Source organism: Lepidothrix coronata, unplaced genomic scaffold, assembly GCF_001604755.1.
Source record: "Lepidothrix coronata isolate B3197 unplaced genomic scaffold, Lepidothrix_coronata-1.0 Scaffold46, whole genome shotgun sequence".
In the NCBI taxonomy this organism is placed as follows: Eukaryota; Metazoa; Chordata; class Aves; order Passeriformes; family Pipridae; genus Lepidothrix; species Lepidothrix coronata.
The window spans coordinates 2,381,749-2,399,015 of record NW_016690226.1 but is presented as its reverse complement, the minus strand read 5'-3'; the positions used below and the strand labels follow the sequence as shown (position 1 = coordinate 2,399,015).

General features: G+C 41.8%; 1 protein-coding gene across 5 annotated transcripts in view; it reads left to right on the top strand.

The window, feature by feature from the left end:
- The window catches only part of LOC108497285 (SLAM family member 5-like), a 28,239-nt gene extending 12,676 nt beyond the window's left edge, over positions 1-15,563 (top strand). Inside the window, exons 5-11 of one of the 5 annotated variants that reach the window (XM_017814790.1) lie at positions 1,188-1,247; positions 1,434-1,490; positions 4,103-4,150; positions 5,754-5,825; positions 9,206-9,274; positions 9,860-9,922; positions 13,701-15,563. In XM_017814790.1, the coding sequence (XP_017670279.1) occupies positions 1,188-1,247; positions 1,434-1,490; positions 4,103-4,150; positions 5,754-5,825; positions 9,206-9,274; positions 9,860-9,918 (365 nt within the window). In that variant the 3' untranslated portion in view covers positions 9,919-9,922; positions 13,701-15,563. Of the gene's footprint in view, positions 1-1,187; positions 1,248-1,433; positions 1,491-2,518; positions 2,587-4,102; positions 4,151-5,753; positions 5,826-9,205; positions 9,275-9,859; positions 9,923-11,683; positions 11,740-13,700 lie in introns of those variants that run through there. The other 4 variants (XM_017814791.1, XM_017814792.1, XR_001874731.1 and 1 more) reach the window with 4 other exon arrangements.
- Positions 15,564-17,267: the final 1,704 nt, after the last annotated feature.

The window sequence follows — 17,267 nt, the reverse complement described above, 5'->3', positions numbered from 1 at the left end:
GTACTCTGTTGTACAGCGCTAATTGGATAACAACAGGTGTCCATAGGAGATGAGAAAACTTGTTCACCTGCCAAAAACTCCTCCTTGACTTTGGCAGAAAGCCTCTTTTGTTCTAGCCTCAAGGCTGAAGCCATTTTAAGTACGCAGTTAGTTTTACTGTTCACACCTAAATATGCCAAGGCAATACTCATGGAAATGCAATGGAAATTTTTCACACAATTTCAATACACCAACAGTGTTGCCATCATCTTGGAGGTCCGTATCTCCTCCTGCCACCTTTTTGGGTTGATGTGTCAGATTGTCTTCTGGTTTGAAAAAGAGGTGCACACCTCTTTGTGTTTGAGAGGGTTCCAAACAGGAATACATTTCTTCATCCTATGCATGCTCTGCTTGGAAAATTCCTGTTGGCTTCCAGATGGGGTGGCTGTAGGATGAGGAGTATGGGGAAGGACTAATTGATGATATTCTTGAGGAAGGCTCTGATCAGAACTTAAACATATATATGTTGTATGTGGACCTTATGTTTTCCTGCTCATTCTCCATTTAGTTGGCATGGAATCATAAACTAGGTTGAAAGATATCTCTGGAAATTTCATCCAACTTGCTGCTCAAAGCACGACTAACTTCAAAGGCTAGATCAGGTTGCTTAAGGCCTTGTCCAGGCAAACTTTGTATAGTTCCAAGGATGGAAATTCCCCAGTCTCTTTCAGCATGCATTTAATTGCTTGTAACTGGCTATCAGGTAGAATCAAAACAATTCTGTTACTTCCCTTGAAACAATGAAGGTTTGAATATGCTAGAAAAGAAACTTGTTATACCTTGGTAGGATAAGCAGTGCACAGGTATAATCAAACAGCAAAAGAGATTTGCCGATTTAAGTACAAGACTCAGAATCATAAATTAAGCTCTACCTTAGATTTGATTAGATGTGTTCTGACTTCTTGTTGCGAGAGGCCCATTCTGTTTATCTTTCACTAATTGTCTTTCCCCTAAAACTATATTTCATTCTTTGTTCTTTCTCCAAGTCAAGTATTCAGTTGCATGTTCTCAGTGAAGTTTTTATTTTTATTTTTTTTTTTGCTTTGGGGATAGGGGAGGGGATGGAATGAATGGAGGCTGTCAATGAGTTTCCAAAGAAACTTTATTTCTGAGTCATTTCTCCGGGTGTTCTGTTTGTTTGGGTGCAGGTAGCGATAAATTCGAAAGAATAAAAGTTGCGCAGAAGAACAGTCCAGTGCATGGTTCAGGTAAGGCGGAGTCACAGATGTCTGGAAATCAGACCGTTGCTTTTATTTGGTCTAGGCTTGTCAGTTTTTATTCTGTGTCAGTATAGTCTTTCATTGGAGAGGTAAAGGAGTAAGTTTTCTTAGAGTATACTTATTTTTTTCTAGTGACTAGTACATACTTTCTAAAATAAATAAATTTCATTATAGGAGAATGTGAGCAACTTTCCTCTGTGGACAGCTGGGAACAGCATAACTCAGACAAAGGTAAGAAACCTGTATTGCTGTATTAATGTTTTTGGACATCTGCTATTGTTTGGAGCAGGGACTCTGATTTGCTCTTTACTTTTTTGCAGGATCTAAGCTTTTGAATTGATTTTCAGTGTGGGCACATGTAGACTTAAAGTCTCAGCTGAGGTCCAATATGGGATAATTATAGGAACCTGCACTTAGTGAATGTGTTATTGGGGCTGGCAGAGTTACAGACAGTGAATCACCTCAGATTTCCCTGGTCAGCAGCTGTCTTTGGAGATGAATTCCCTCTCAAACAATGAAGAACTAGGGCTGATTTACATGCTGAAATGAGGTTAATATTATCTGTCTCTTTTATTCTTACATGCTTGTGCAGTCTACAACTTCCTCGTGAGGGGAAGAGGAGGGACAGGCACTGATCTCTTCTCTGTGGTGACCAGTGACAGGGCCTGAGGGAATGGCCTGAAGTTATGTCAGGGGAGGTTTAGGTTGGATATTAGAAAAGGGTTCTTCACCCAGAGGGTGTTTGGGCACTGAAACAGGTTCCCCAGGGAAGTGGTCACAGCACCAAGCCTGACAGAGTTCAAGAAGTGTTTGGATGATAATCTCAGACTTTTGGGAGTGGTCCTGTGCAGGGCTAAGGGTTGGATCAATGATTTTTGTGGGTCCCTTCCAGCTCAGCATATTCTGTGATACAAAATTCTTGGAGAAATTTGGTAATTATTTTTCTAAACTTTTCTAAGTATTCGTATCAAGTGTTTAGGGCTGAATATGAATGTAGTGCATTGCTTATTCCCAGTGTTCCCCATGGAAATTTCTTATCAAATAAGACTAGCAGGAGTTTGCTGTTAATTTAGCTTGGCTCGTTGTTAGTCTGATGTGCAGAACTATGGTCCTTGCTTTTGGTGTGTGATTCTGGAGCGTGCCTGCACCCGTTGGGTCAAGCTGCAGTTGTCTCCTTTGCCTTCTCTAACCTCTTGCAGTTGTTTCAGAAAAAAAACCTGCTAGCAGTATGTTTGATTGACTCTTACTTCATTTTGCAGGCCTGCCTTCTTCTTGTAACAGCCAGGATGAGGGAAGGAGACAGTCAGTGGAGGAACTTCTCACCTCTGTTAGTTGCCAGTCTGTTCCCCAGGCAGTACAGAGTCTCAGGGTGGTCTGCATTCCTGTCTTCCTGCCCAGATCTTCACTTGAGCTTCTGCTGTCCATTCTAATCTGCATTGGGCTTTTTGTTTGGTTTTTTTCTTGGTGTTTTGTTTGGGTGGTTTTGGTTGTTTGTTTGTTTGTTTTTTATTTCTCTTTTTATTTGCTGCAATATTATTCTGTTCTCTGGCTTCTGGGTCTGTGTGTTGGAGTATGGAAATTGCTCCATATGATGAGCAGAGAAGGAAGGGGACAGACAACTTCTTTAGTCTGTGCTCCTTTCTCAAGGGTGAATTTGGCTAACGTGTTCCAGCTTTAACATGTATGATTCTTGTTGCCAGGAGCACTGCGGCCTGTTTTTAGGAACTAAACTAAATTAAACCCCAAAACAGTTAAGCAGATTAGGGAGAACAGGGGAAGACTATTGAAAAACACTTTATTGCGAGACCAAACACTGTTTCAGTGGGGAATGGTCAAAGCTCCCACCATCAGGTGCAGGGTCAAGTGCCCTGTTGGAGTGTTCTGGTGTTGAATTAACAGTGTCTTCATGTGGGATGCTCGGTCTGGTATCTCACATGAGCTGCTGCAGTCAGCATCCTGGAGCAGGATGTTTCTTGAATTGCAAACTACTGTGTCGCTTTGCAGAGGTTTTCTTTATATTTGATTTAATTTCTTGATTTGTTCTTTAATTTAATTTCCGAAGTTTCTTAATGTTTTTATAGTTTGGGGATTTAAAAAATGTGATGGTGATGAGCCTGGAAAAGCTGCTACAGGTAGAGAGGTAGCACTATGAAAGCAAGGGTTTGGATTTTTTTTGTCGTTGGGTTTGTTTGGGATTTTTTCCTCCCTTTCTACCTCCCTTATGAGCTGTTTAGCAGGATTTTAAGTAAAAAACTTCATTTGATATTCTCAAACATTTGTTAAAGCTGTGCTTCTAGACCATGGTTCAGAGATCACTAAAGTCTAGAGACTACAGGTGAATCTGAAGGTTAAAAAAGAAAGATGGGTATGAAGAAAAAAAACCAAGCCCCCCCAAGCCCCTCATTTTGGTACTGCACTTAAATTTGCTTTAGAATGTTTCTATTAGAGGTTCTTTAAGTTCTACAGAGAGAAAGAGTTTAAAGTCACAGCGTTAGTGCAACACATAAATGAAGTAAAAAAAGCAAATGTGTATTCTCTTCTCTCTGGCTTTTTATGGCAAATCTGCAGCTTTATCACCTTAAGTAAACTGACTTCAGAAAGATTTTGTAAAGCTGTAGGCATAAGTATAGACAATGTTGGTCATGGTCTGGGACCTTAAGTGGTTGCTGGAGAAAAGCTGAAATTAATTGTGAGTCCTTTAAGTGGCATAACATACTAGTTTTCAGAAGTAGCTGCTAAAAGTGTTATAATGAAATTGTCACTTTAAGACTGAGTTGCACATTTTGCAGACTACTGTGCTGTCTCCATACATATTTCTAAAAAAGATTTCTGTTTCCTTGCAGTTACATTTTCACAACCTGTTCATTGTGAGAATGAAAGGCCTGAAGCAGGTAACAAGTGAGATGGTGCCCTAAAACAGGAGAACTTGGAGGGAGGAAATTATTTTGCACATGACCTTTTGCAGTCCTAAACGTATTAGCATGTTCTCAGTATAGAGTTTACCATTCCCCTGTTGGCCTAGAAGGACCTGTTGCCTTAGGAACAGTAAATGTGGATGGGTAGATCACTAGATGAGAAGTCAAAAAGACCTGGAACCTTGCGTTTGGTAAACAGCACAAAACAAATACCTTCTTGGGGCTTTACCTTCCCTTTTGATACAATGAGACTGATGCTGCATGCTGTGTTTGGAAACCACTTCCACTGTGGGAAGAAGAACTAAGCGTATATGAGGGAACCCCTTTTTAGAGTAAATAAGCAAATTACCCTTTTGTCTAATGTCACCTTTTATTTACAGGCAAAAGAGTGCAAGGGTATTTTCATAGGATATCATGATGAGTAGGTGGGCTTTGCTTTCTGATGGAAAGAAACCCTCAAACAGGACCCGAGACAATAAAATGCTCTGGCTTCAAAGCTTTGTGTTGATGGCAAATAGATCAGCACACCAATTTAGAGATGGGATGCTTCCAAACTTGCAAAATTCTTATTTGGGAGATACAGCAGGCTTCTTTCCTTAGAGAAGCACCATTTTTAGATGCAGTATCTTCCACTTGCTTTTTTATGCTCTAGGACAGTCTTTTGACTTCATTCATCTGGCAGTTAAGAAAAGCTCCAGTTTTGTCTTCTTAATACAGTCAGTGTAAATTCCAAGGAAATTTGGGGACCTGTATTTTTTCTAAAAGTTCTTTTTACTCAAAGGTTAGGGAAATTGATCATTATTGTTCAAGTCAGAAAAAAAATGTGTTTTTTTCCCCAGTCTGTTAGACTACTGATTCATTCACTCACTAACTCTTCCACCATTTTCCACAAGTAGCTGATAATGTGGGGGTTGGAGAAGGCAGAATTTTTTCCTATTAAGGAAAAAATCCCTAATGCTAACAGTAAGGAAAAGAAAACCCAGAACCTCCTGGGTTTTGCCGCTTATTCTCCTGCATGAGTTGTAATGGGTGTAGAACAGCTTCCTTCATATGAAGAAACAGGGATTGTGTAGCTGATGGTGAAGGTGTGGTGCACTGTGGGATTGTCTTATCACTTGTGTAACTTTTTCTACATACATAGACGTGGATATAGGAGAAGGAGGTTTATTTTATGCCTGTCGTAAAGTAGAAAGGAGGGAAACATACAGTTCAGGCAAAAGAGAATCAGATTCATAGATAAAGGTTGTCAGTTTGGACACTAAAGGAATTAAAGAAAATAAAATACTTTATTTTGTAGCACTATATAGTGGGAACATCATGAAGGGGAGTTAGTGCACCTCTGCACAGGACACCCTGCAGCACTTAAGTAACAGGCAGTCACTACTCTTCTGGTGTGAAATAGTAGGCAAGGCTATGATGTTCTCTGAAGTGTGTGTACAAAGAAATTTTAAACAGAGCTTCTGCTGATAGCAGCTGCTGAGCCCTGGGCAGCACAGAGCAGTGACCTGTGCTGGTGAGGGGGAAAAAGCAATGGAGTGTGCTCCTGAGGGACTGAAACTATACTCTGATCTCTTTTCAGACAGAGAATTGAACGAGGAAGACAGCGCCCTGAAAGATGAGCAGACAGTTAACAATGGTGTAAATAAGGAAGGTAAGTGCCTGTTCTGTGGAGCAGTCAGTGATAATGACCCAGCAGGCAAAGAGACCAGGATCCCATCATAGAATCGCAGAGTATGCTGATTTGGAAGGGACCCATCAGGATCATCAAGTCTGACTCCTGGCCCTGCACAGGACACCCCAAGAGTCTCGCACCAAGTGCCTGAGAGCCTAGCCCTAACCCTCCCTGCCCTTGAGGGAGTTGACAGCTCCTCCCAGTTTGGTGTTTGTTGTCAGCTTGGAGTTGAAGGCTCAGAGTGACTTCTATATAATGCTTCCTATTGGAAGTATTGGGTGGGATTGTGCCATGAACATTGTGCAGTGTCAGGAGAAGAGTTAACCAGCTTTCAGGCTGTAGTTAAGGGCAGAGTGACTCCTGTATTTTTATCACCTTTAGAAATAACCCCAGCAGAGCATAAGGACTTGAAGGGTGTATATTTGGGAGATGATTGAGATTTAAAAAAAGAAATAAAAAAAAATAGTCCCAGTCAGAGTGAGATGAGAATACAGATCAAGTGACAGTCCCTGCTAAGGGCTGGCTTCTGTTTAATGCTGCGTGTTGGGAATTCTCTGCAAAGAGGCCCTCATTTCTCCAGTGTGTGCACATGAAGCACTTAAGTGAGGAACAGGAATTGATGTAACCAAGAGGAAGGTTTGCCAAGGGGAAGCTTGATTTGGAGAGATTGCTTTGTGAAATGTAGTCAGGCTGTCCTTCATTGTCTGTGGTGGAACACAGTACTCTCTGTGTCTGTCTGTCTTCAACCTCCCTGACCTCTGCTGGAAAGGCAACACAAGAATTCAAGCTGTCAGGAAGATTTCTGAGCAGCATCAGGGACAACTTCACACAGGATACTGCATGTGCTAGCAAGGGGTGGGGTACAGCTGTATCTGCTACTCATTTGCAGAGAAGGATTGGATGGGGATTGGTCACAAATGGCCACCTTGGCTGTAGTGACCAAGAAACAGCTCCAGATACTGAGAGGAGTGGAGAAAGTGCACATCAGAGTACAGGCCCTGTGCTTACGGAGAGCAGGTTTCCACTTATTCAGGAAGAGAGTAGGCAGGATCTTGTGGGAGACAGTTCTGAAGAGCAAAGGAACTCAAGAGAGCCATCAGGCCTTTAAGGAGGACTTTCTCCAAGCATGAGCACAGGCCATGCTGATGGTCAGGAAAACAGGAAAATCAGAAAATCATCTTGGCTAATCAGGGACCTCCTGACAGGGTTCCAGTGCAAAAGTTGCTTATGCTCAATGTGAAGGCAGGGACAGACTACAATGGAGGAATTTAGGAACACTACCTAGGCAGGTAAGCAGGATATTAGGAAAGCCAAAGCTCAGGGAGGCTTGAAACCACTATGGAATGGCCATTATAATGAGAACATCTGCTGTTAAGTTGTCTTTAAAAGAATAAACAACAAAAATGTGGGCCTTTGTTGACCAGGAGATTGATTTAGAGCTCTCTAATGCTGATGAAGTATAGGCTAGGTGAGCAGACAGTGAGTTGGACTGAAAACTGGCTGGGTTGCTGAGTTCAGAGGGATGTGATCACTGGTATGAAGTCTAGTTGGAGGCCAGTATATAGTAGTGTGCTTCAGGGGTCCATACTGGGTCCAGTCCTCTTTAACATCTTCATTAATGATGAAGGTCGGTCAGGCTCACTTTTGTCCCTGGGAGAATCCTGGGACGAATTTTCTTGCAATGTGTTTCTGGTCAGAGAAAAAAGCTGGAGATTGGGGAGTACGTGTAAGTTGCAGATGTCCAAGTTGTCAGCCTTTTGTGGATGAAATTACTAGATTTGCAGATGAGGGAAGAACAATGGGTGTCATATAACTTGACTTTAGCAAGGCTTTTTATGCAGTGTCCCCAGCATTGTTGGAGTCCTAAGCTGGGATATCCTAGTCTGAAGTGATGTCTATCTACATGGGCAGAAAAATTGCCAGCTTCTCAAGCCTGCAGGTCATGGTTAATGGTTTGTACTCTACATGGATGCCAGTGGCAAGTGAAATACTGCAGAGGTCTGTGTATTTTGGTGATCTGGACAAAGGAGAGGAAACAGTGTCATGGAGTTTATAGATGACAGCAAAATGTGCAGTGCAGTCAATCAGTATAAGGGCAGAGTAAAGGGCTGTGTAAACCTTATGAAATTCTGCAGAAGCCACACAAAGTCCTGCACTTGGATGGACCAACACCCTACACTCGTGCAGGCTGAGGAGCAGCTCTGCTGAAAGGTACCTGTGAGTCCTAATGGACAGTACACAATGAGTCAGCAGTGCTCCCTGGAAACAGAGAAGGCTGAGAGCATCCTAGGCTGTTCTAAGGAGTGCCAGTGGATTGAAGAAAGTGGTTATTTTCACTTGTCACTTGTTAGATGTCACTTGTGAAGTATTGCATCTAGTTTGTGGCCCACCCAGTGCTGGAAGAGTGCCACCAGTCTGGAGCACAATTCCTCCTCTGAGAGGAGGCTGAAGAAATTGAGCTTGTTCAACCACAGAGAAGAGCAGGCTTTCAGGCTACTTAACAGCACTGCCAATACCTATTGGGATGTTGATAAGAAGGCTGAGCCACCGTGTTTACTAAGGTGTATTAGTAGGGTATCAAGGTGATGGTCCAAAATTGAAGCAGTAGAGATTCTGTGTGGATATGATGAAAAAGATTTCTGTCTCTAAGTATAACTAATCACTAGGACAGTCTACACAGGGTCATCATGGAGTTTCTACCACTGAAGGTTTTTAAGACCTGATTGGAGAAGGTCTTGAGCGGCCTGTCTGTTTGTCCTATGAGTTGTTTGTCTTAAGAGTTTCTGTTTGTCTTATGAGTTGTACCTGGTGACTCATCTCTGGCACGGTCCGAGGGGGAGGGGTGTGGGACCGTGACACTGCACAAAGAGGTCCGAGCGAGGTAGAAGGTGCAATGGCAGTGAAAGTGTGCGGGGTTTATATAAGCTCTGGCGTAGAAAGGGCCAGAAAGTGGGGTGGAGCATGAGAAGGACAGCCAGGGAAACGAATAGGAGTAGGGACTCAGGAGAAGAGGGAGGAACTGGGAAGAAAGGACGAATGGTAGCTCTCTCCTCACTGCAGCTTCTTCAGCCAGTCAGAGGGAGAAGGAGGGAAGCAGGGAGAGCCATGTCTGGGCACGCCTGGGCAGTTACAACTGTAGGGGTAACATACAGTGCACATATTTAAAACCACATAATAACTGTAAAGTCCATATAATAAAGTCCTTTTTCAATTGCTGTATATCTTTTTCCACGCCTGGAACCGTTCCCACTCTGATTCTTGCTCCTCCACACATCTCTAAGCAATGACTGACACCACTGTGAAGTTAAGCAGTGAGATACTCCTGAGAGCTGTAGCTCTACTGTGATCTCTTTTTTCAGAACTGTCTGCCATGCAGAGCAGCACCCTGAGATCCAAGTGTGCAGTTGATGATGGTGTAACTGAGGAAGGTGAGTGCCTGTTCAGAGATGGGAAGCTCTCCTGGGGGGAAAAGTGTTGGGTTTTGGTGTTAGCTGATGATGTTGGCAACATGTTGAGTTGTAACTAGCAACTCAGTCTTAGGCAATAGAGTCATAGCTTGAAGCTGAGCAAGGCAGGGGACTGTAGTTGTCTTCTGATCTCTGTGCATATGTCTTTAATGAGAATATTAGCATGCTGGCCTACCATGCAGATGGCTATAGCATAAATGAAGGCGGTAAGAGCCTGTACTGTGGAACAGTCTTTATTCATTGTGACTTTTGCCTAGTGCTTCCTGATGTGCAGTTATGGGTGGCACCATGGGTGCTGAGTGCCTCCCATGCTTGGCTTTCGCAGGATCTGTAAAGGATCATGAAGACAGTGCAGAGTCAAGTATGGAGGTGAGAGGGGAGGTGTTGAATGGTGGTCCCATGGGGATGGGGCATGTTGGCCAGGGTTATTATTCATGCCAAATGAATGTCCCAGATCTCAATCAGATTATCCTTGATCCATCTGGGCCAGAGAGGCAGAGTGTTGTGAGGGCCAGAATTGTCTGAATATTGCCTTTGTGCTTGCAGAACTGATGCAGGTTGCAGAAGGTGGAAATGAGGAGCACCTGAACAACTCTCCCAGCTAAGAAGGTATGTGAGAGTGAATCTTCCTGTGTCTTGGAAGAGTGTTCTGACTGGCACAGAGGTTGGGAGTGGCAATGCTGGGTCAGGCTATGTATGACTCTCTGACCCCTTTATACTCAGGTAGAAAACAAGAGTGAGAATTAGTAGGAGGGAAGTGGCGTGTGTGTGGTGGGCATGTCCCTGTGTGATATGTGATAGGGAATCAGATGTTTGTGATGGAAGTGTACAGAAGACTGGCCAATTTAGCCAGTTTAGAATCACAGAATGGTTTGGTTTGGAAGGGACCTTTAAGATCATCTAGTGCCACCCCCCCTGCCATGAGCAGGGAACATTCCACTAGATGGATTACTCAAAGCCCCATCCAACCTGGCCTTGGACACCTTCAGGAATGGGGCATCCACAGCCCCTCTGATCAACCTGTTCCAGTGCCTCATCACCCTCATAGTAAAGAATTTCTTCCTAATATCTAATCTAAACCTACCCTCTTTGAGCTTAAGGCCATTTCCCCTTGTCCTATCACTCCATGCCTTTGTGAAAAGTCCTTCTCCGGCCTTCTTGTAAGCTGGAAGATACTGGAATGCTTCTACAAGGTCTCCCCAGAGACTTCCCTTCTCCAGGCTGAACAGCCCCAACTCCCTCAGCCTGTCTTCATAGGAGAGGTGTTCCAGCCCTTTGATCATCTTTGTGGCCCTCCTCTGGACTTGTTCCAACAGGTCCAGGTTTTTTCTTGTGTTGGGGGGCCCAGAGCAGGACACAGTTTAAAACTGCAGGATTAACTGTTACTGATATTCATTAATAACTCATCTCTTGCTCATGCTTGCACTTTGACGTTATTCCATGCCTTAACAAGTGATAAAGGCTTATAGTCTGAGAAGTCAGTAAGGTAGTATGTTTATTGCCCTCAATTCAAAGTCCAGCAATGGTTCTTAGTACCATCTTAGTCCATGTAAGCTTTGCAGACACACCAGCATTGAGAAAGTTCTATTACATATTTATGCACAGTTTTGCTTAGAATCACAGAATGGTTTGGTTTGGACTTCTGAAAAAATCTTACACAACTGCAGTGAAATTACTTCTAAGCAGATCACGCACTTCAACTATACCCTTGGGAAATTGAGACATTCACAGTTATTGATGGCAGATGATTTCACTTCTCCATGCTACCATTGAATCTGCCAGGTTGAGGAAATTACTTCTATGGTTACCACCTGGCTGTCACAAGGATCAAAGACTTTGAGATCTAGCACCATGACTAATCTGTCTGGAAACTTCCTGTTTCACAGATAGGAATTTTGGATTTTCTACAGATAAATCTTCATTGCTATTTTCTGCTACGCTACCAGGTGCTTTGGAAGCCAAAATTAGAGTGTAGTCATTGTTCTCTTAGTCATGTGGTTTAGTTTTAGGTAGTCCCAAGAAAAGCAGGGAGTTGGACTTCATGATCCTTACGGATGCCTTCCAACTTGAGATTGGTTTTGTCTCCAAACTGATTAACTGAGACACCAGAAACTTCTTCTTTTGAAATTTTTTTTATCTGACTTAAATGTTGAAAAAGAAAATTTAAGAAGTTTTTTAAAAATGTGTACTATAAGCTAGTGTGTATCAAAGCATTTTTATTTGTTAAGAAACTAAGTTTGCAGATTGACTGTGAATTTCCTTTTCTTTCCAGGAAAGAAAAATCAGATGATGTTTTGTCTGTCATACAGTCCTTATTTGAATGGTGTAACTATGAGTATCTCATACTGGTTTCTGCTTTTTGTGTTGTACATCAGTGTCCCCAAACTTTTTTGATGGTGCACCACATCAGTAAAATACTTTGAACATATACACACAATTTATACATATTTATTTATAAATGATATATGATTACTACCATAATTATTATATGCATTCTAAAATATGCACAAAAATTAAAATTAAAAATTATAGGGATAAAATAAGCAGTGTTTTTAATTTTTAAATTTTATTAATGGTGCAAAAATATGTTTTTCCTGCACCACAATGGGTTGCCTTGTACACACCCACTTAGGAGCCTGCTGATACAGATAATCCATTTAAAGATTCTCAAAATGGGCAGTGATGTGGAAGCAAGTGGCACCTTACTGCTGCAGAGTTTTTTGTTCTGCCAGGTTTGATACTTCTGTTGAATTACCAGCCGAGCAATCACATTCTGATATTTGCTGAAAACAATGCTGAAAAGGGAAAAAAATCTCTGAATGTGAAGAAACATGGATAAGTGGAAGGGTGGGAGGCAGTTAGGACTGAGTATAAGAAACCTGACTCTGTGATGTGGACAAAGCTGCTGATGAAACTGTCTTGAAACAAGGAAGCAGACTTGAAACAGGGCTGTACAACTGTAGAGGAAACTGTGACGTCTCCTAATAACTGAGTCATGTCCTGTTAGTTACCAAGGAGTAATACTGAAGACCAGATGAAGTAAGTCAGTGTATTATTCCTGGCCTATGTGATGTGCTGCTTTGCACAGGCTGTGTCCTTGGCTGAACTGTGCCCCTATGTCACACTTAAAGGTTTAACATCTGAAATGGTTCTGTTGTTACATCGTGCCATGACGTCAGATGTAGCTGTGCCTGCTTTAGTGCTGTTTGCAAGCCATGTGAGAACAGAACATTTTGCATGGTTTGTGGGAAGTATGAAACCTGATGCTTAAGACCACAACTATAAAATGAGAGAACCCCTTTTCATGTTTAGACCCTCTCACTGCATAGACACAAGGAAGTATTTCACACGCACCCACATCTGCCCCAGCTGGCATTTTGGTCGTGTTCTTTAGTCTTGTCATCAAGCTGGCATAAGTCAGCTAGAAGGTAAAGCAGTAAACCTGCTTGGATTTTAAACATAGAAATCACAAAAATACTTCAGGCTGATCTAGGAACACTGTGAGGACCAGACTAGAGACATCTTTTTTTTTTTCCTCATTGTCTACAGAGGAAGTATCATATGTTACCATTATCTTATCCTAGGTTGGAGTGGTGCTGAGCTAGAGATTAGTGAGAGGGGCGGATAGTGCTATCAAAATAGAAGCAAAGACTGAAGGGCATAGTGCCTTGGCACATCCAGGTGGTTACTCTTATAGAGTTGCTGTGTGTGCACGAAGGTGGAAACACCGATGTAAGTGGGCTTATGTATGCTTTAGTGGAAATCAGCCTGGTTAGAGGGTGATGCATGTTGCGTGTGGTGAGTTAGGTTGGGCACGTAGTATTGGACTTGCTGGATGCTGACTTCCTGTACTGCAACTTCCCTTTGCCTTCAGTTTCCTCCTTGTCAAATAAGAGCTGTATTTGCAATTGTCAAAAGAGAAAACTCCAAAAGCACTTGGCATATACTGTGTGGAAGAAATAGCAGCAACATCACGTGTATTTGTGATGCACAACTGATACTGACATTACAGGCATAAAACCTTTGCATAGAAGTGGTCTTAATTGCCTGCTTGTGTGATCCAAAGTCACCAAATCAGAACAGCTTCACAGATTACCAGCATAGCAGGTGGCTGGCTGTAAGCAATAAATGCTCTTAACATGTTCCAGTTGCAGAGGAACATGTCTAATCATAAACAGATAATTTGGGTAAAACATCTAGTGGCTATCAGATACCATGGGTCACATGGCTGCTCTAATTGGATTATTGTAAGTCATGTGACAGTGTCTTAATTCATCTTCACGCTTTAGTAGTATTTAAAGCTTGCGGTATTCTCATATAATTCCTTAAATTTCTAGAAGAAAAGACAGTAATTTACCTGTGTGCTTTTCTTATTCTTTTGTTTCAGATCTTAAATCATAAGCAAATAATTGCTTTTTGGAGCAAAGAAAGATGGAAGAGAAGCTGTAAAATTCAGTGGTGAAGAAGCTGCTACCTCTTCCCTTGAAGGTCTTCCACATGCAATGAAGTTATCAGAGCTTCATAAAGAACCACTTTCAAGACTAGTTGAGCAGTTTCCAGTGCCTATTTTTCTTTTCTCAAAAGGGACAGCCTCCTTTTCTAGTGTTACTGTGTGAAGATAAATAGACTGAATCGTGGAAAAAGTCTCTTGGGTTGTTTTGTATGCAGTTTTTAGTGCTCTACTAACACAGAATGTAAGAGCTAAGGCCTAACTGCTCAGCTTTCTATGCAATTTTTGATCAGTACCTTTTTATAGTCAGAAGAAAGACAGCTCATCCTTCAGCAGACCCAGATGGATGGAAGTTGCATTTTCTAGTCTTGGTTATGCAACAAGAACTCAGTGCTCCAGACAAAGCTGTCTCCTGGAGTTGGCAGAAGCCTGGCAAACTGATCATCTCCTGACAGTGGTTCACTTTGTGATTAAACTACATTTCAGTTTGTTGTTGCACTGGAAGAAAGTTGCACTACTATTAGTAGTGGTTTATTTTTTATCTAAAGCTTTTTATAATTTTTGCACGATGTTACCTTTCATCTTTCTCCTTGTTGCAACTTATGCCCATTATCTTCCATTCTCCCAACTGGAACTACTGTCTCCATCTTCTTGATGATCAGTTTAATGATCAGTAAGTATGGGAAGGATGCTGCTAAGTACCCTCCCAAAGCCTACTCTTCTACATGCTTGAACAAGTACAGTGCCTTCAGCTTCTCCTTCTTTGCAGGACAAGTGCTCTGACCATCTTGGTAGCCCTTCACTGAACTTGCTCCAATTTAATTGATCTCTGCCTTCTTGAAGGGGTCCAAAACTGTATGCAGTATTCTAAATGCAGTCTAATCAATGTATGCTGAGTAGAGGAGGATAATCACTACTCTCAATCTACTGGCTAAGCTCCTGTTAATACAGACCAGGATGCTGTTGTCCGCCTTTGCTGCCAGGGAACACTGCTGGCTCATGTTCTACTTGCTGCTTATTGATGTCCCTCTGCTGCTTTTCAACAGAACTGCTCCCCTGCCAACCACATCCTGGCTTGTATTATTGCAAGTGGATCCTCTTTCCAAGAGCTTTACATTTGCCGTTTTTTAATTTTAACCTGTCTAGGTCTCTCTGTCGGGCAGTCCTTTAGTATGTTGACTGACTGTCCACAATTTGGTGTCATCTGCAAACTTGACTTAAAGATTATCTAGCGCCATGGACAAGGACGTCATTCAGTAGACCAGGTTGCTGAAAACCCCATCCAACTTGACCTTGAACGCTGCCAGTAATGGGGCATCCACAACTGCTTAGCCAAGCTGAATCTTCTGATTTGCCTGCGTATTTTCCTGACTATCAGCATGGCCTGATAGTCTCCAAGCTCATGTAGTTCTGTGAACTCGTGGAGGGCTAAAATTCTGCCTCCTTGCTTTCTACACTGCATGCATTTGTGCATGTATCTTCTGGCCCCTTCTGCCAATTTTTTTCTTTCTGAGGTCTGTTTTGTTTCTATGACCCTGTACCCTTCAGACCTTTATCCTCTACTTCTTAACTAACAGTATGAGAAGGATCACAGGTAACTTGTGCCCTTACCATATCCTATGCTAGGAAATACAGACCCTACAGAAAATGAACTTTTTGCTTATTACTACACATACCACTTAAGCATTTTACAGGAACTGCACTGCATTTCACATGATCTTTTTGTAGAACTAGATACCTTACCTCTACTGTTGTCTGTAAATATTTGTTTGTAATTTATTAAAAAAATACTTAAGATGTAAAAAACTTTGTCTTTTTTGTGATATATACATACACTTTTTATTTAACCTTAGGAGTCAGCATCTGATCCCAAATATATATATATATATATATATATATATATATATATAATCAATTCAGATTAAGATTATTTTGAAGTCACTGTTCCTAAGCCAACTGTCCTCAATTGCTCCATCAATGAATTTATCAGGATAATGCTGTCTGCTTCTTAGTAACTTTTTTAACAAGTCTCCAGAGAAAGATGTCCTTTGTCATGTGTATTGTGGTAAGAGTAAACCTGTAGCTTGTTTTCCTTTTTGGACAAAGGCTTGTTTTCTGTTATTAATGTGAGAAATAATGGTAAAAAAATGATTGTCTGGAGGAACAGTCTGAAATTGCTCCCAGAAACTATACCGGTCCACTTAATGGTCTCTCCATTCATCCTATGCAATTTAATGTTAAACAGCAAGCAAAAGTCTCACATAGAGTGTGGTTTTGAAAATTCCTTGACACCTGATACAATTGACATTGTTTCCAAAGCAAAAAACAATGGCCTCAAAAATAGTAAGCAATTAATTAACCACAGCTGCTGGAAGTCTTCAGCTTAGTTCACAGAATTTTGGAGCTTTTTATCAGAAGTAGAAAACCCCACTTTTATATCAGGCTGACATAAGGCCAAGAACTACAGGCTTTACAGTCTCTAACTGCCTGCTTGCACCCATTCACTTTGCAGTGTCTTCTGTACATGAGAAATTTCTGGTAGAAGTGTAGACTTTGCAGGTTTCAAAGCAACAGTGAAGGGTTTTTTTACTGCTATTGTTGTTCCTTTGATTTTTATTAGGGGTAGATTTGGTTTTTTTTTTCTATAGGGATGTGAAGTCAGACATTTAGGAGACTTGACTTCCTGTTAGTTTTGGTGATAGCATTTGCAGTGCCATTCCCTGTGTTCCTCTCTCAAATGTCTCCTGAACAATAAATAACTGAAGCAGAAGAAACATTTTTTTTTCCTGCGAAAAGCTTGTGTCCAATCTTATCTTGCAGTGAATGCAAAAATAGGCCATTTGCAATAGCAGAAGCTCACTCAAGATGCAAAGAGTTATTTCTGGCCTGTGTACGACTTGAATCCAGGAAATGCTGACTGTAATCCAGGAAGTGAGCCTGCCCCCTGACGTCCCTGAGTCCCAGCACATGCTGATGTTGAGACCGCATTTTTGCCAGTAAGAAAAACTCACAGGGAGTAGAAGCTGTTGCTAAGTGCTTGTTGCGGTCCAAAATTTGAATACCAACAGGAAAGGAACTGCTAGGATTAAACAGGAAACCTTGGGCCACAGGGACTGGGGAAAAAAAATTGTCTAAAAGACCAGACAAGATCCATTGACATTCATTTCATGTGGATTGTCCTGATCTCCCCCAGCAGGAAGTAGAGAGACTTTGCATGATGCTATCAGCTATCTCATTGTTTTCTCCCTCCCTGTGTAAATCCTTATTTCAGGAAAAGCTGACCACCCTTCCCCAGTATAATCTTGCTTTTTCCCCAAATGTAAATACTGGATCTGAGAAATGTAAATCCATGTTTCCCCTTATATCACCCCCGTTATTCTAATGGATTGTGGAAACCCCTGTTTGGAATAACCCTGACTCCTCATTAGCATGTTAAGCCCCCAAGACCCTTAAATAGCATTCGTGTGTTCAATAAATCATTCCATTTTTTGCTCCCATAGCTGG